This window comes from Haemaphysalis longicornis, unplaced genomic scaffold (assembly GCF_048455015.1).
Source record: "Haemaphysalis longicornis isolate Haplotype H1 unplaced genomic scaffold, Haemaphysalis longicornis Haplotype H1 scaffold_13, whole genome shotgun sequence".
Classification (NCBI taxonomy): domain Eukaryota; kingdom Metazoa; phylum Arthropoda; class Arachnida; order Ixodida; family Ixodidae; genus Haemaphysalis; species Haemaphysalis longicornis.
The window spans coordinates 62,538,015-62,551,845 of NW_027526233.1; the positions used below are offsets into that span (position 1 = coordinate 62,538,015).

At 50.4% G+C, this 13,831-nt stretch overlaps 1 protein-coding gene across 1 annotated transcript in view; it reads left to right on the forward strand.

Moving 5' to 3' along the window:
* Nucleotides 1-13,831, forward strand: part of LOC144163862 (uncharacterized) — a 162,216-nt gene that overhangs the window by 93,842 nt on the left and 54,543 nt on the right. Inside the window, exon 4 of the mRNA XM_077694540.1 lies at nucleotides 9,819-9,884. Coding sequence (XP_077550666.1) covers nucleotides 9,819-9,884 — 66 coding nt within the window. The remainder of the gene's footprint in view (nucleotides 1-9,818; nucleotides 9,885-13,831) is intronic.

Sequence of the window (13,831 nt, forward strand, 5' to 3'; positions counted from 1 at the left end):
GCTGTTTTCATTGTGGTGGTGCTGGTTAAGGAATGTCAGGTTGGCCACAGAACTACGACTTCGTACAACCCCGAGACAAAAAGGTCTTGCCGCACCCATGGAGATGTGCTTTCCATATATATATCGTCCAACCACTGAAATTTGACATAGTGTTACCCCTCGTCACACGTACGCATATAACACTGCAACGCAAGCGACCAAAAGCCTTTTACCGTTTTTTCTTGGACGTGAGCCAATATGGACGTGAGCCATATTGCCTAATCGACACTACACTTCCCTACCGCCCCGACGCCTCTGAATCTACCCCAGTGTCCGATATGGCGTCGTAAACCTAGGTATATCGCCAGCTCGCTCGAACCTTGACTTCAGAAGACCAAGGACGCTAGAATTCTCGACATGACAGCTTTTCTCGACATGGCAGCTCGACACGAACCACGTTTGAACTTGGCTCCGTTGCATAGCTTCGTGTGCAATGCTCCACTCTTGGTCTCTCGGCGAAATGTCTTGCTAAAAACCAGGGCCCACATAGGATTATCGAAGAAACATCGCCCGTCAGCTACCTCGTCGAGCCGGTGACTGCCACCTCTGACGTTCGTCTTCGAAGTCGTGAAACCGCGCACATAGAACGTTTAAAGCCTTGCTGCGATCCCCTTGTCGTTTCATCCCCGTAAGTCACCGGGATGGCTCCTCTTTTCGCCGAGTTGTGATTGTATTGGACATAGTAGCCCCCGAGAAGACGACAAGTCATGTGGTTAGTGTGCGGCAATCTCTCGTGTGCAACCGAGGAGGTATGTCGCCGAAGTATGGCTATTATGAGTCAGGTGATGATGGTAGGGGCAAGGTGCTCGTCGTGACCAGCACCTTGCGTAGTACGCAAGGAGCGTTGTCACCATCGCGAGGGTCGGAACGCGAGCGTGCTCTAAGAGAAGTCGAAAAACGCCACCAGGTGGCCGACCTGTGCGGACTCGGGTTCGCTACGCTCCTGCTTCGGAAGCTCTATGAGCCTACCGCAGCGTGCCAGCCGCCCAAATCCCGCCCCACGGCCTTCTTCTAGACGTCCGCTTTCACCTCATACCATTCAAGGTGAGCCCCGATCACCCAAGCCCAAGATTCGACCCGATTCTTGTGGGACTACGTTTTCGCCTGACGCTAAGCCTAACGCTACCTGGAAAGACCCCGGCCCGCCAGCAGCGGCGGCGTCTGCCTCGCCAGCTGCGCTCGCCTAACACCGCATCGCCCCGCGTTCCCTGGCGCGCTCGCTCGCCTCCCCGACAAGCGCAGCGATGACGTCCGCTATGGAATGCGTCGTAGAAGGCCAGACCATCGACCCGGCCGTCCTCGACGAGCCGGGCTGGGTACGCATCCGCCGCAAACAGCTCGCGCACCAAGGCCATCCTACCCCTAACTCCCCCACCACGCAAAGCCCCAACGTAACCAGCGGCGGTGCACCGCCGCCACATCGTCGCAAACGCCGACCCACCCCAAAGCCCCCGCAGCCAGCTGAGCCCCTTCCTGCAGACGACATCAAGATCATACTCCGCCCTCAAGGAGGCCTGGCGCTCAACACCATCTCTGCACCATACCTCGCTGATATAATCCAAGAACATGCGCAGGTACCCCGTACTCCGGAAGACCAACTGCGAATACACCACCGTTCCAACTTCATCATACTCAGCACTCCTTCGGAAGAAAGAGCCCATAAATACCTTGCCCTCTCCTCCCTGCGCTATCAAGACGCCACGTATCCCCTGGCCAACCATATACCTCCCCCAGACAACACCACCGTCGGCGTGCTCTTTGACGTACCGCCCTCTGACGACCCGGACACCATCCTACGCAGTCTTGTGGACTACAACCCGGCTCTGCAAATCCTCGACGTCAAACGCCTGCACAACACTCACCTTGTTCAAATACTTTTCAACGGCACCCTGGTTCCTTACTGGGTACGCTACAGAGCCGCTCTCCTCCGCTGCTACCCCTTCAAACGCAAGTCTGAAGCATGTTTTAACTGCTGGACCCCCCGTCACAGGAGAGACGTTTGCCCAAACCTGCCACCTACCCCACGCTGCACCACTTGCGGCACCACCAACCCGACCGAACAGCACCCCTGCAAGCCGTCATGCATTCTCTGCGGAGAAGGCCACAGCACAGGAACAACAGGCTGCGCCAAAAGGTTCCAGCCGCGGCGTACCCAGAAACCATCCCTACACCGGAATTCCCAGTCGGACCGAGCCAAAAACTCCCCAACTGCATCCGGCACGGCACCCCTCACCCCTTCCCACACATCGAAGACCTACAGCCAAGTCCTCACGTCAACAGCAGGACCCACCATCAGCTGCACTTCAACTCAGGTGAGCTACCGGGGTCTGCTCCCTCTCTCAACCCTCCCTCTCGCAAACACAACTACCACACCCACCATCCCCTCACAATATGAAGCACTCATCAAGGAAATCCAATCACTTCGAGCAGAGGTCACCCGCCTTCGACAAGAAAACGCACTACTCCGCCAGCAACAACACAGCCAATCCCAACCCCCTCCACTCCCCCCCACGAGCCCAACCTCGACCCAACCACCGTCCCCACCCAAACGCCACCTGTCAAACGCAAAGCCCTTTCGCCAGAAGAGGGTTACGACAAGTCAGACAAAATCCCCCCCCATCTAGCACAAGCTCTTGAGACACAACGACAAGAGTACCTAAACCTCCACCAAACCATCGTAGCCAACCAGACAGCAATGCAAGACTCAATTACTTCCCTCCATACGGAACTCCTTACATGCATGAAGGAACTACTACCTTCCAAATTCGCCCCGTCACTCTCTGACCCCACCCACTTTGCCCCTCTCCCTGATGACGATGACTTGGAAGAAGATATATGAAGCCTGCCACATTTGGCAATGGAATTGCAGGGTCTTCGCCCACAAAAGAGCAGTCCTACAGAACCTCTTATCCACCCTGCCCACGCCTCCGGTAGTCATCGCGCTCCAAGAAACATGCCCTTCTACTAAAGTCAAACTCTCTGGGTTTCAATCATTTCAATCACCCGATTTCCCATCTATCACCACTCTGGTTCACCGCAACCTCCACACAGCTATCATCACCCTTCCCACCTCTCCTATTCCACATGTGCTAATCGCCGTTTATCCACCCAAACCCCCCCCCCACCCCATTCTGTACATCCTCAATATTTATAGCGCCCCCAAAGAACACTCACACAACTTCCATCCCCTCTTCAAAGCAGCCCTCCACGTCGCCAACAAAAACCCCCTCCTCATACTAGGCGACTTTAATGCACCGCACCCCGCCTGGGGATATAGCCACACCACCCGCAAAGGGCGCCTACTTTGGGAAGCAATCCAATCCCTCCGCCTCACCCTCGAAACCGACCCACACACCCCCACCCGCATCGGCAACAGCGCCCAACGAGACACGACCCCAGACCTATCACTCACCAGCCACCTTCCACACACCACCTGGCTACCCACCCCCAACAGCCTGGGAAGCGATCACTACATCATCCAAACGACACTTCAGCTTTCTCATCGGCTATCATCTCCGATCACCCCTCACCACGTCACGGACTGGGACGCCTTTCGCGCCGAATGTGCCGAACTGCCACCTCCCGAAACCTTTTCTGAATCGGACTTAAACGGCTGGCTCGGAAAAATAACCCGCGTCATGACTTCTTATGACACCCCCGTCGACCCCGAAATACCCCCTGCCCTTGCCGACACCCGAATGACGCACCTTTTGGAAGCATATCGTAGCATCGAGCGTAGGTGGCGCACCCGCAAACAGAGACGTGTCCTGCGCCGCAAGCTTGCGTACCTCCAAACACAAATTCAAGAACACGCAGCAGCACTCACCCGAGCTCACTGGTACCAAATATGCGACGATATGCGCGGTGGGCTCTCCATGAAACGCACGTGGGCGCTACTACGACATTTACTCGACCCCACCACTACCAAAGAATACACATCATCCCGCATTCATTCCCTTATCCACACATACCCTGGTACAGCAGCCCAGCTGATCTCCGAACTCCGGTCCCAATACATCCCCCTCAGTACCACCTGTACTCCTACGGGTACATACGCGGGCTTGCCTAACACCACCCTCGACGCCGACATCACCATCGCAGAGATCGAACATGCCATCACAGAACTTCGGCGCCAAACAGCCCCCGGAGCAGATAACATAACTAATAAACTCCTACCTAACCTAGACGGATGCACCCTAGACACCATCTTGAACCTGTTCAACCACCACTGGCGATCTGGCACCCTCCCCAATTCCTGGCGCCATGCCGACATCTCCCTGATACCCAAGCCCAATAAACCCGTAAAAATCGAACACCTCAGACCGATATCCCTCATGTCGTGTCTAGGAAAACTCCTTGAACACATTATCACTAGCCGCCTCACAACCTACCTAGAAGATCATGACCTTCTCCCACACAACCTCACCGGCTTCCGCCCCGGCCGCTCCACTCAGGACACCCACCTTCAACTGCACAATGACCTACTTCTTTCCCCATCCAAGAGCGACAGTGCGGCTATCCTAGCCCTCGACTTGCACAAAGCATTCGACAACGTCTCTCACGCAGCCATCCTACGGTCTCTAAATTCCCTCAACCTGGGATCTCGCACTTACTACTATGTCGCCTCCTTTCTCAGTAACCGCACAGCAACCCTTCGCCTAGGGCCCCTTACCTCAGACCTCTTCCCCCTTCCACCAGTCGGCACACCTCAGGGTTCGGTTATATCCCCCCTTCTCTTTAACCTCGCTATGATCCCTGTGGCCTCCGCCCTACTAACTATCCCCAACCTACACACTTTTGTATACGCCGATGATATCACCCTCTGGATGACCAGTGGCAGTGATGCACACATCGAAGAGACGCTGCAGCTAGGAGCAGAAACTGTGAGTACAGTCGCCCGCACAATCGGTCTATCATGTTCACCGCACAAATCAGAACTTCTCATCCTACATCCCACCCACTGCGCCCCCCATCACCGTCTGGATTGACAACACACGAGTGCCTATCGTGCCCTCCATACGTATACTTGGCATCACTATACAAGCTAACCGCGGCAATACGCTCACCTTTCAACGACTCCGCTCACACACACTTCAGACCATAGGACTCCTCAGGCGTATTACATCTCGGCACCACGGCCTCACGGAGCCCGAGCGACTTCAGCTGCTCCATGCTTTCGTAATTAGCAGGTTCACGTACCACCTCCCATACTGCAGGCTCACCGTATCAGACAAAGCCAAATCGGACTGCCTTCTCCGCAAAGTCTATAGGGCTGCTCTTTTACTTCCACCAAATGCCCCTACTGACCGCCTCCTTCAGCTTGGTGTACATAACACCACGTCTGAACTCATCGAAGCCCACCGCACGGCCCTAATCCACCGACTGGCCCGCACCCACACTGGGCGTTCCATACTCGCTCGACTCTCCATCTCAACCCCTATCCTCCCCCCATCCTCCGTCCCCATCCCTAGAGAATTTCGCCAACTCATAAGAATTAAGCCACTACCTCGCAACTCTCACCCCACATTACATGCGGCCAGACGTGCTGCACGCGCAGCGAACCTGCAACGCCTGCACCCCCCCCCCTCACCTCATACCATCTACGTAGACGCTGCTAGCTACCCCTCCCGAGCTAACTTCTCCATATTAGCGCTCTCCGAGGATAGCACACCTCAGGACTCCCTCACGGTCCTCACGAGTTCAGCCACAGCGGCGGAGGAGGCGGCCATATCCCTCGCCCTCGCCCAAGACCCCTGTCCAGACACCATCCTGTCAGATTCACAATCCGCAATCAGAAATTTCCAAGGTGGCCGGCTATCCAAAATTGCCCTCCAAATTCTACCCCGATAACCCCCTCCTCACCCCGTGGTCTTGTTGTGGGTCCCCGCCCATACGGGAATAGGTGCCAACGAGGCGGCCAACCGAGAAGCTCGAGCTATGACCACCCGAGCAGGCCCTTCGTTGGAGACCAACCACGGCCTTCCCAGCTCCCGGGACATTCTCATCTCGTACAGGGAAATCACACAACATTACCGCCTCCTCCGCCGCCACTATCCCCCCCCGCACCCCAGCCTCACACAGGAGGAGGCCAGAACCTGGCGCCTCCTCCAAACGCACTCCTTCCCCTGCAGAGCCTACCTCTCCCACTCATACCCTTCCCTGTTCCCCTCCTCACTCTGCCCACTCTGCGGCGCCCGGGACTCTCAACTACACTCTCTCTGTGACTGCCCGCGCTCCCCTTTTCCCCCTTTCCCCACACCCACCCACTGGGAGCAGGCCCTGCGGAGTTCGACCCTGGAGACCCAGACCACCCTCGTCTCCAGGGCCCAACAGGTCGCGGAAACCCTCTGGGCCACCGCCACCTCCTCCCCCTGACCCAGCCGTAAAATAAAGTGGTTCTCTCTCTCTCTAAGAGAAGTCACCGAGACATCGGCTCCTGCTGCCTTCCTCGTCTTGGGTCTCCGTCTCTTTTCAAACAACTTGCAAATAAATAAATAAATAAATAAATAAATAAATAAATAAATAAATAAATAAATAAATAAATAAATAAATAAATAAATGAATAAATAAATAAACAAGCAAGCAGGCAAACAACCTAACAAATAAATTGTTTAAAAATAAATAAAAATTAATAAATAAATAAATAAGTAAATTTCCCTCCTCCGTAGATAGCGGTATTCATTTGAGAGAATTTCGAGAAGCTCCGCATCTTGTCTGGCAATATTCTGTGATTCTGCGGAGGCTGCAACGTGCGGACTTCTTCGGGGAGGTTGGGCGTATGATAAGTTTGACAGGACCCATGTTTTGATGTGGTGAGTTCGCCCTTTGGTTGCTCACATCATGCGTTAGAGTTCTGTCCTGTCAGTTTTTGTGCGTGCTACTGGCCTCATTATGAACTTTTTCGTATTCCCATTTTGTTATATCTGTGGCGTTTCTGTCCTTTCCCCATTTTGGCAGCTTCTTCCGCTCTTCCAATAGCTTCGCTATGTACCGGTCCCCCTCCGGGTGCATGTCCATTTGAGCAATCTTAAGAGGGACTCACCTGTTAACACTCCTTAGGGGCTTTTTACTTCATGATCCACGGTCTTGAAAACCATAGTGCACCAATAGGGAAACCTTCAAAATACATATAAGATGATCATAACGGCCGAGTTGGCTTTTTTAAGAATATATCACTTCTCTATTGAAATAAACACCGAAAACTTTCGCTTGTTAGACAGCTCTGATGAGGCCTCTGAAGACGCCAGCCATGCCGATAGGAACATTTCAGCGGACTCGTAAAACATTTCGTAATGGAAATAATAAAAGGGGAGCTAAGCAGACGAGGACGAAGTGGAAACGTACGCCACATACAGGCGCCCAATTTGCATTTATTTATTTATGTATTTTTTAATATTTATATTCATTATTTATATTTTCCAATAAGCATGAACCAACTAGCTCAAAAAGCATTGTTAAGTCATATTTCGTATTGGTGCACGACCAATTTTAAGCCCGTGGGTCGTGAATTAGTCACTCCCATAGGAATGTTCTCAGGTGAGTCCAACTAACTACGATCATTGATTGTTGTCCAACCTTCAGTGATGACATGTATGTTCTCGGTTTTGTAGCTTGGTCACCCTTGCTTTCAGAACTTCGGCTAGTTTATAGTTTTGGCTGTCGCTACTGGGCTATGGAATTTCGCCGTGGTGGGAGATATTAGCATTCTGGAGAGGTCACTATCAATGGTTTCCGTAGTGTTTTCCCAGGTGGCATTTTGTTCGCTTCTTTTGTCACTGTCACGTCGGGACATGTGTTCTTTATCAACTCCCTTTTAAAGTCGTTGTGGGTTGTGTGTGATGGTCCATAAGCGGAAGCCTGTATGCTTCCGTCACTTCAGCCAGCATTTTGCTTTTGTGTGGATCATTGCTCTAGGGCCAAAATATATGTGGTGCTTTAGAGTCTCCAATTATGAGAACTTGTGGCTGTTCATGTTCAATGACGACCTATGCTGAGCATTTCATAGTCTAGTCCCGTTAGCTGCGCTGTGTTTTGTGAAGTCACAATGTGCGAAAAAGACTTTAAGCATACCTTTCTGCTTTAATAAATTTTGAAAACACCACGGTAATTGCTTCTTCAATAGCAGAGCCATGGTGTATTTCAATAGGAAGTGGTTTTAGAGCGGTTTTGCGAATGGGGTTGGCAAACACTTATAAGTCTGGCCGCAAGTCAATTTGCGGATGCCGTATCGCAGCCAATAACTACTAATCAAGGTGTTCCGCAGGGATCCATTTTAGGGCCGCTTCTTTTTCTTTTGTATATTAATGACTTACCTAGTTGCCTTAACAGTTCTGATTGCATTCTTTACGCTGATGACACGACTATATTTGCCGGTGATAACAATCTTAACAACTTAACGACGCGACTTAACGACGACCTGGTAAACATTGTGTCATGGTGTAAGGATAATGCGTTGCACATAAACGCCACAAAAACATGCTTCATGGTTTTTCATACTCATCATAAGCAAACCTTTTTAGTTCCGAGCATCATTCTAGATAACCACGTGATTTATTCATCAAATACGGCCACGTTTCTAGGTGTTGTGCTTGACTCTAATCTAAAATTTAACAAACATGCCATGTCCCTTGTTAAAAAACTTGGTTTTGGTATACGTGTATTAATCAAATCTCGCCATTATTTCCAGCAGCATGTTATTCTGTCACTGTATTACGCTTTCATACACAGCCACCTCACATACTGCCTATCTTCCTGGGGAAACGCGTACGAAACTCACATGTCTCACCTTGAACACTTGCAAAACCAAGCAGTACGCCTGATTACATTCAATCCTGTCCAGACATCTGCCCTCCCAATCTACCGGAATCTGAACATTCTTCCGCTCACATACTCACTACAGTTAAAGCTCGGCCTTCTAATTCATCGAATTCGAAATAAAGGTACTGCCGTTAATAATATTTCTGCCCCACAATTACTAAACCCCAATAATACCAGATTCGCGGAACAAAACAATATGCTACTACCAAAAGTGCGCACTAATTACGGGCAACAAACAGTCCTCTTTTCAGGAATAGTTCTTTGGAATTCATTGCCCACAAACATCAAATTCATCAACTCTGAACGCTTATTTTATAACTGCTTAAAAAATCACTTGTGGTCAACAGTTTGCCGGTAATCAATGACCACTACCTTAATTTATGACATCTAACCCGTTCTTTCAATATATCTGTTTAATTATGTTGTATTGATGTTTTTTTTTGTTCTTTGTGAAATATCGCTTCACTGATCGCTGTAACGCTCTACCTGCCTGTGTGTGCGTTTCTTTTGTACTAAGCACAGGAGGTCCCCTCGACAGTGTAAACTCTGGGACCTCCTTCTGTAATAATAATTGCCATTGTACTTCTCCTGTATGCAAATATTTTTCAATAAAACCTGAAACCTGAAACCTGAAGTCTTTCTTGGACACATTCCCGAGCGAGCCTTGTAGCACGGAAAGGAGATTGCTATTTAAAGAGGAACACTAGAAGGAGGCAACACCCTGAGCACTTTGGTTATGCGTAATGACCGTTATATATGTAAAATTTTGTGGAGCTGAGCCGCTTGGCAAAGATGTTCGGTCACCATGTAGCAAATCTGTAGGATTGCGATGGTTTCTCCTGAGCGGGGCAGTTACTGGGAGTGTCTGCCAGCTCAAAGAAATGTCTTTCAGCATTGATAAATTGTAGAAAGATACAAACACTTTACTGGGAACGTAATTAACGGTATTTACATTTTTTCAGACACCCTGGTAAAAGTCTTCACTGATTGTACAAGGAATGGAGAAAATCTCGCCATTTCTGGGCCCGGTAAGTCGCCTTTTCACAGATTTTGCTGGTTACATTGCCGGAGGTTTGCGGGTTCTGCTGCAAAGCACAGCCTCGAAATATAGCCAGAATTTATCGTGGCTACAAATTGCAGATGCAATGAAGAGCAAAATATTGGCGAACGCTTTCTTAGTGGAGCCGTGCGCTACGTCAAAAAATTAGTGCCTTTCCACTCTATGAAGAAGGATGACCTGCAAAGCTGGACGCAGTCCACGGAGCGCACAAAAGAAAACACCTTTGTCGTAATTTGCGACAGAACATATTTCCTAGGCCATTGGCCGAATGACCCTCTGACGGATCCAAGCTTTGTTCTTGCAGATAATGATGGAACTGCCTGTGTCCCTCTCGCGTCGTAAGCATCTTACTGCGTTTAAGGCCGCGTTCAGACTGCTGCCGGAACTGTCGCAATGACTTAAAGAATGACGTTATTTCACGTCTCAGCTAGCCGAACTGCGTGACAAGGCAGTTTTTTAGGTCCATAGATAACTATATGGGTTTTGCGTCGGTAATCTGAAGCTAGCCTAAAACACAAGCCCAATCCCCTCTACCACTAAGGAATCCGGACAGGTCCCATGGGGCCGTTTAACGTTCGCGTTTGAATCTTGTTCCAGCACAACAGACATACCATCCATCAGGACGGGCATGAAACCTATAGCTGCGGGTGCACGCCTCTCCTTCTACCTACCACTGTTTTTCACTACAAAACTGCGCACGCATAAACCGGGAACCGGTCATGTACGCGTGCTTAGAAGTGACATACGCCGCGACGGCGGGTTTCAGTCGTGTTAGGGGGAGCCCTTTGGCAACCGGTACCTGGGCTTCACGGGCGCGGCGTCTGTTTATGTCTGCGTAATCGAGCGTGCGAGCGCAGTGCGGCGAAAGAAACAAAACGGAGAGGAGCGTTTAGCGAAGGGTGAAGTGGAGTACGACACGTGCGGCTACCGTGTCATTTCTCTCACTGCCTTTCTTTCACACATGTTTTATGGGTCGCCACCAAGGAGCACCCTCCCCCTACACTTTCCCAAGACGCTGTTCCTTTCTCCGCTAATCCAAACTTCTTGACATCTGCGCGGGAGGTTCAAACACGATATCCAACAACATGCTCGCTGCTCCCTTGCGCGGGGCTAATCTGAACCGCAGGAAATTTGCGCGAGAGATTCGAACACGATTTGAAACATGCTGGCAGGCGGCGTCGATGCACTGCAAGGTAGCAGCGGAGTAGCGCATGCCGTCGTACGTTCGCTGCTCACGCGATCACTTTCTTAGACTCAGTAGAAATGCGCCGTGACCGAGAAGACTGCAGTTCCTGCTGCGCACAATTTGTAGTACTCGTCAGTGCATTTTTTTTACGCCCATCCGTGCTTCAGTTTATTTTTCGCAATCATCTGATAGCAGCATACCGCCGTTAGCTGCCCCGTACGCAACCTTACGAGGGGGATAGGTGGAGGCGAGAAGGAAAATAGTTGTGAAAGAGGTGCCAATGGTGGGGAGAAGCCCCGGAACGGTGCCGAGTAAAGCGATGACACCGGAATGAAAACTGGGGGGGGGGGGGGGTAGACATATACTGCTTCACAGTAAAATTAGCGCAGCTTGCATTTGTGGTGCAAGGGTGAAGAAACAGCTGAGCCGGGGGTCCACGCAGCTCCTCCCACATGAACAGGGGATCCCAGGAGAGAGGGAGCCCAAGTCCAGCAGTGCAATGCCGTTTCAGACGGGACTATAAAACAAAGACCATGAAAGTATGTAGTTTTTTATTCTGTAACAGTTGTCGTCATCCTGTTGGTCGTCGTCTGATGGCACAACCGCGTAGGGCAATCCTTTTGTAGGACGTCCTTGCTTTTGTAGACCTCTGCATTTTTGTCTGCTGGTTCGGTGTGGATTGTGAAGGAATGTCTTGACGAATCCGTCATCGTCGTCTTCGGCGCGGAGGACTGGTGTCGCGCCGGTCGCTATACGACCAAAACGCCGACGGTGAAGGCGGGAGCTCCTCACGTGGCGCAAGCCGACGCACAGGCGTGGTTGAACCCCCGCGCGTGTATGCGAATTCTTCGTTGCACAGAGCAACCGCGTGAAATGTGTGATGTCACTGCATGCGCAAGTCTTTTCAGCGCCTCCAAATACTCCACCGTTCGAGCTCGGGGGCCCCGATGTAGAGTATCGGGTACTGGCGCTGACAGCTTGGGTTCGACCCCCCTAGGTGCGTTGCCTGTTTTTTTTTTTATTGCCTAATGTTTTCTAACCTCAAATCTGCGCGTTGGTTTTGTTAATAATGGTGATTTGACATGTTTAGCGACGCTTTAGGTTTGGCCGGAGCCAATGACCACGTTAAATTACCGTTCTATATCGCCTAAATGACAAGTCACGTGGGTTCTCTGGGCAGCGAAGCGTTTGGAAATACGCACCCCCCGCACTCCTTACGAAGCGCACGCTCACCTGCATTCCATGTTTTTTTTACTATAGCCATTGCGCGAACATTGTGCTGGGTGCCTCAGGCCAGGGGAGGATTTTTTCTTGATATTTTTTCCGTACCAAAACGGACGAAACGCAAGCTTAAACAGCTCCGCCGTTAAAAACTAATGCATTTCCCCATAGACCGATTCGTCGACTTAAAATCTCTGATAAGATCGGTGGATACACGGCGAGTGCGTGAAACCGGGCTTTCATTGTGTCAAAATGGTAACTCACAAATCTGGAAAAAAGAAATGATTCCAGATAAGACAATACAGAAATCACGCATGAAGCAGCGGTAGAATAGTATACCTTTATCTCATAAACCACGTATCGGTATACATTTAGATAGATCGTTGATTCGTTTACTTAGTGCGAGAATAAATCGTCGCATTGGTTGGTTCTTTGGTTTGCAATATGCGTCTTTGTAGGTCTGACGATCGCTTCTTACACTAGCTAGGCCCTGAAAACTACTTAAATGTTGCAAGTTATTGGGAGTACTTTCGCTGCGAGGTAATGAAGAGGAATTCATGGCGAGGATTTTGACGATGCCAGTGAATATGAACGGGTTTGTATGTGTTAACACGTCTTGCCCGAATTGCAGCTGTTAAGACCTATCCGAGCGTACTTGGGACAGGAGACCGAGATGCCAGCCTGTACGCTGAACTCAGTATTTTGCAAAAAAGGCTTTGCATAAACAAATATTCAAATAGCGGTGTGATATCCTTTATTAATCTAACATGGGGGGGTTGCTGTTTGCATCCCACGACAGTTCTGATGTGAAGTCTTATTGCAATGTTGCTGCAGCATATCACCTGCGGTGAATAGAACCAATATTTCCGCCATAGACCTACTAAGGTAGAGCGCATGTGTGCTTTGATTGTGAAAATTACCAGTTGTGTAAATTAACACTTGTATAAATTACCAGATCCATGGGCTTCTTCAGCCGAGCTCGTCGTCAAGAAGTATAGGTGTGTCAGAGCTTGCGTCCACTATCGCCGCCTAAACAAGATTACACGAGACGACGTCTATCCGCTCCCTCAAATAGATAACGCGCTGGACTGCTTGCAAGGTGTCGATTTCTTTTCTCCATTAGATTTGCGCTCAGGTCATTGGCAAGTACGTATGGCTGAGGCTGACAGACAGAAACCGTCGTTTGTGACACCGGACATGCCCTACGAATGTAACTTTATGCCCTTTGGACCGCGTAATGCACCAGCGATATTCGGGCGAACGATGGACAATGTTTTGCGTGGGCTGAATTGGCGAATCTGTTTTTGCTACTTGGACGATATTGTCGTATTTTCGCCGGAATCGACGGCCCACCTTCAGCAACTTCACCAAATCTTAACGTGCCTTCGGCTGACCTCGAAATGAACCTCAGGAAGGGCCATTTTGCTGTTCGCGGACTTCATGTCGTACCAAAGACGCTGTCCTAACAGACCCAGGGAAGCTGCGTGCGGTCAGCGAGTACACTAAAC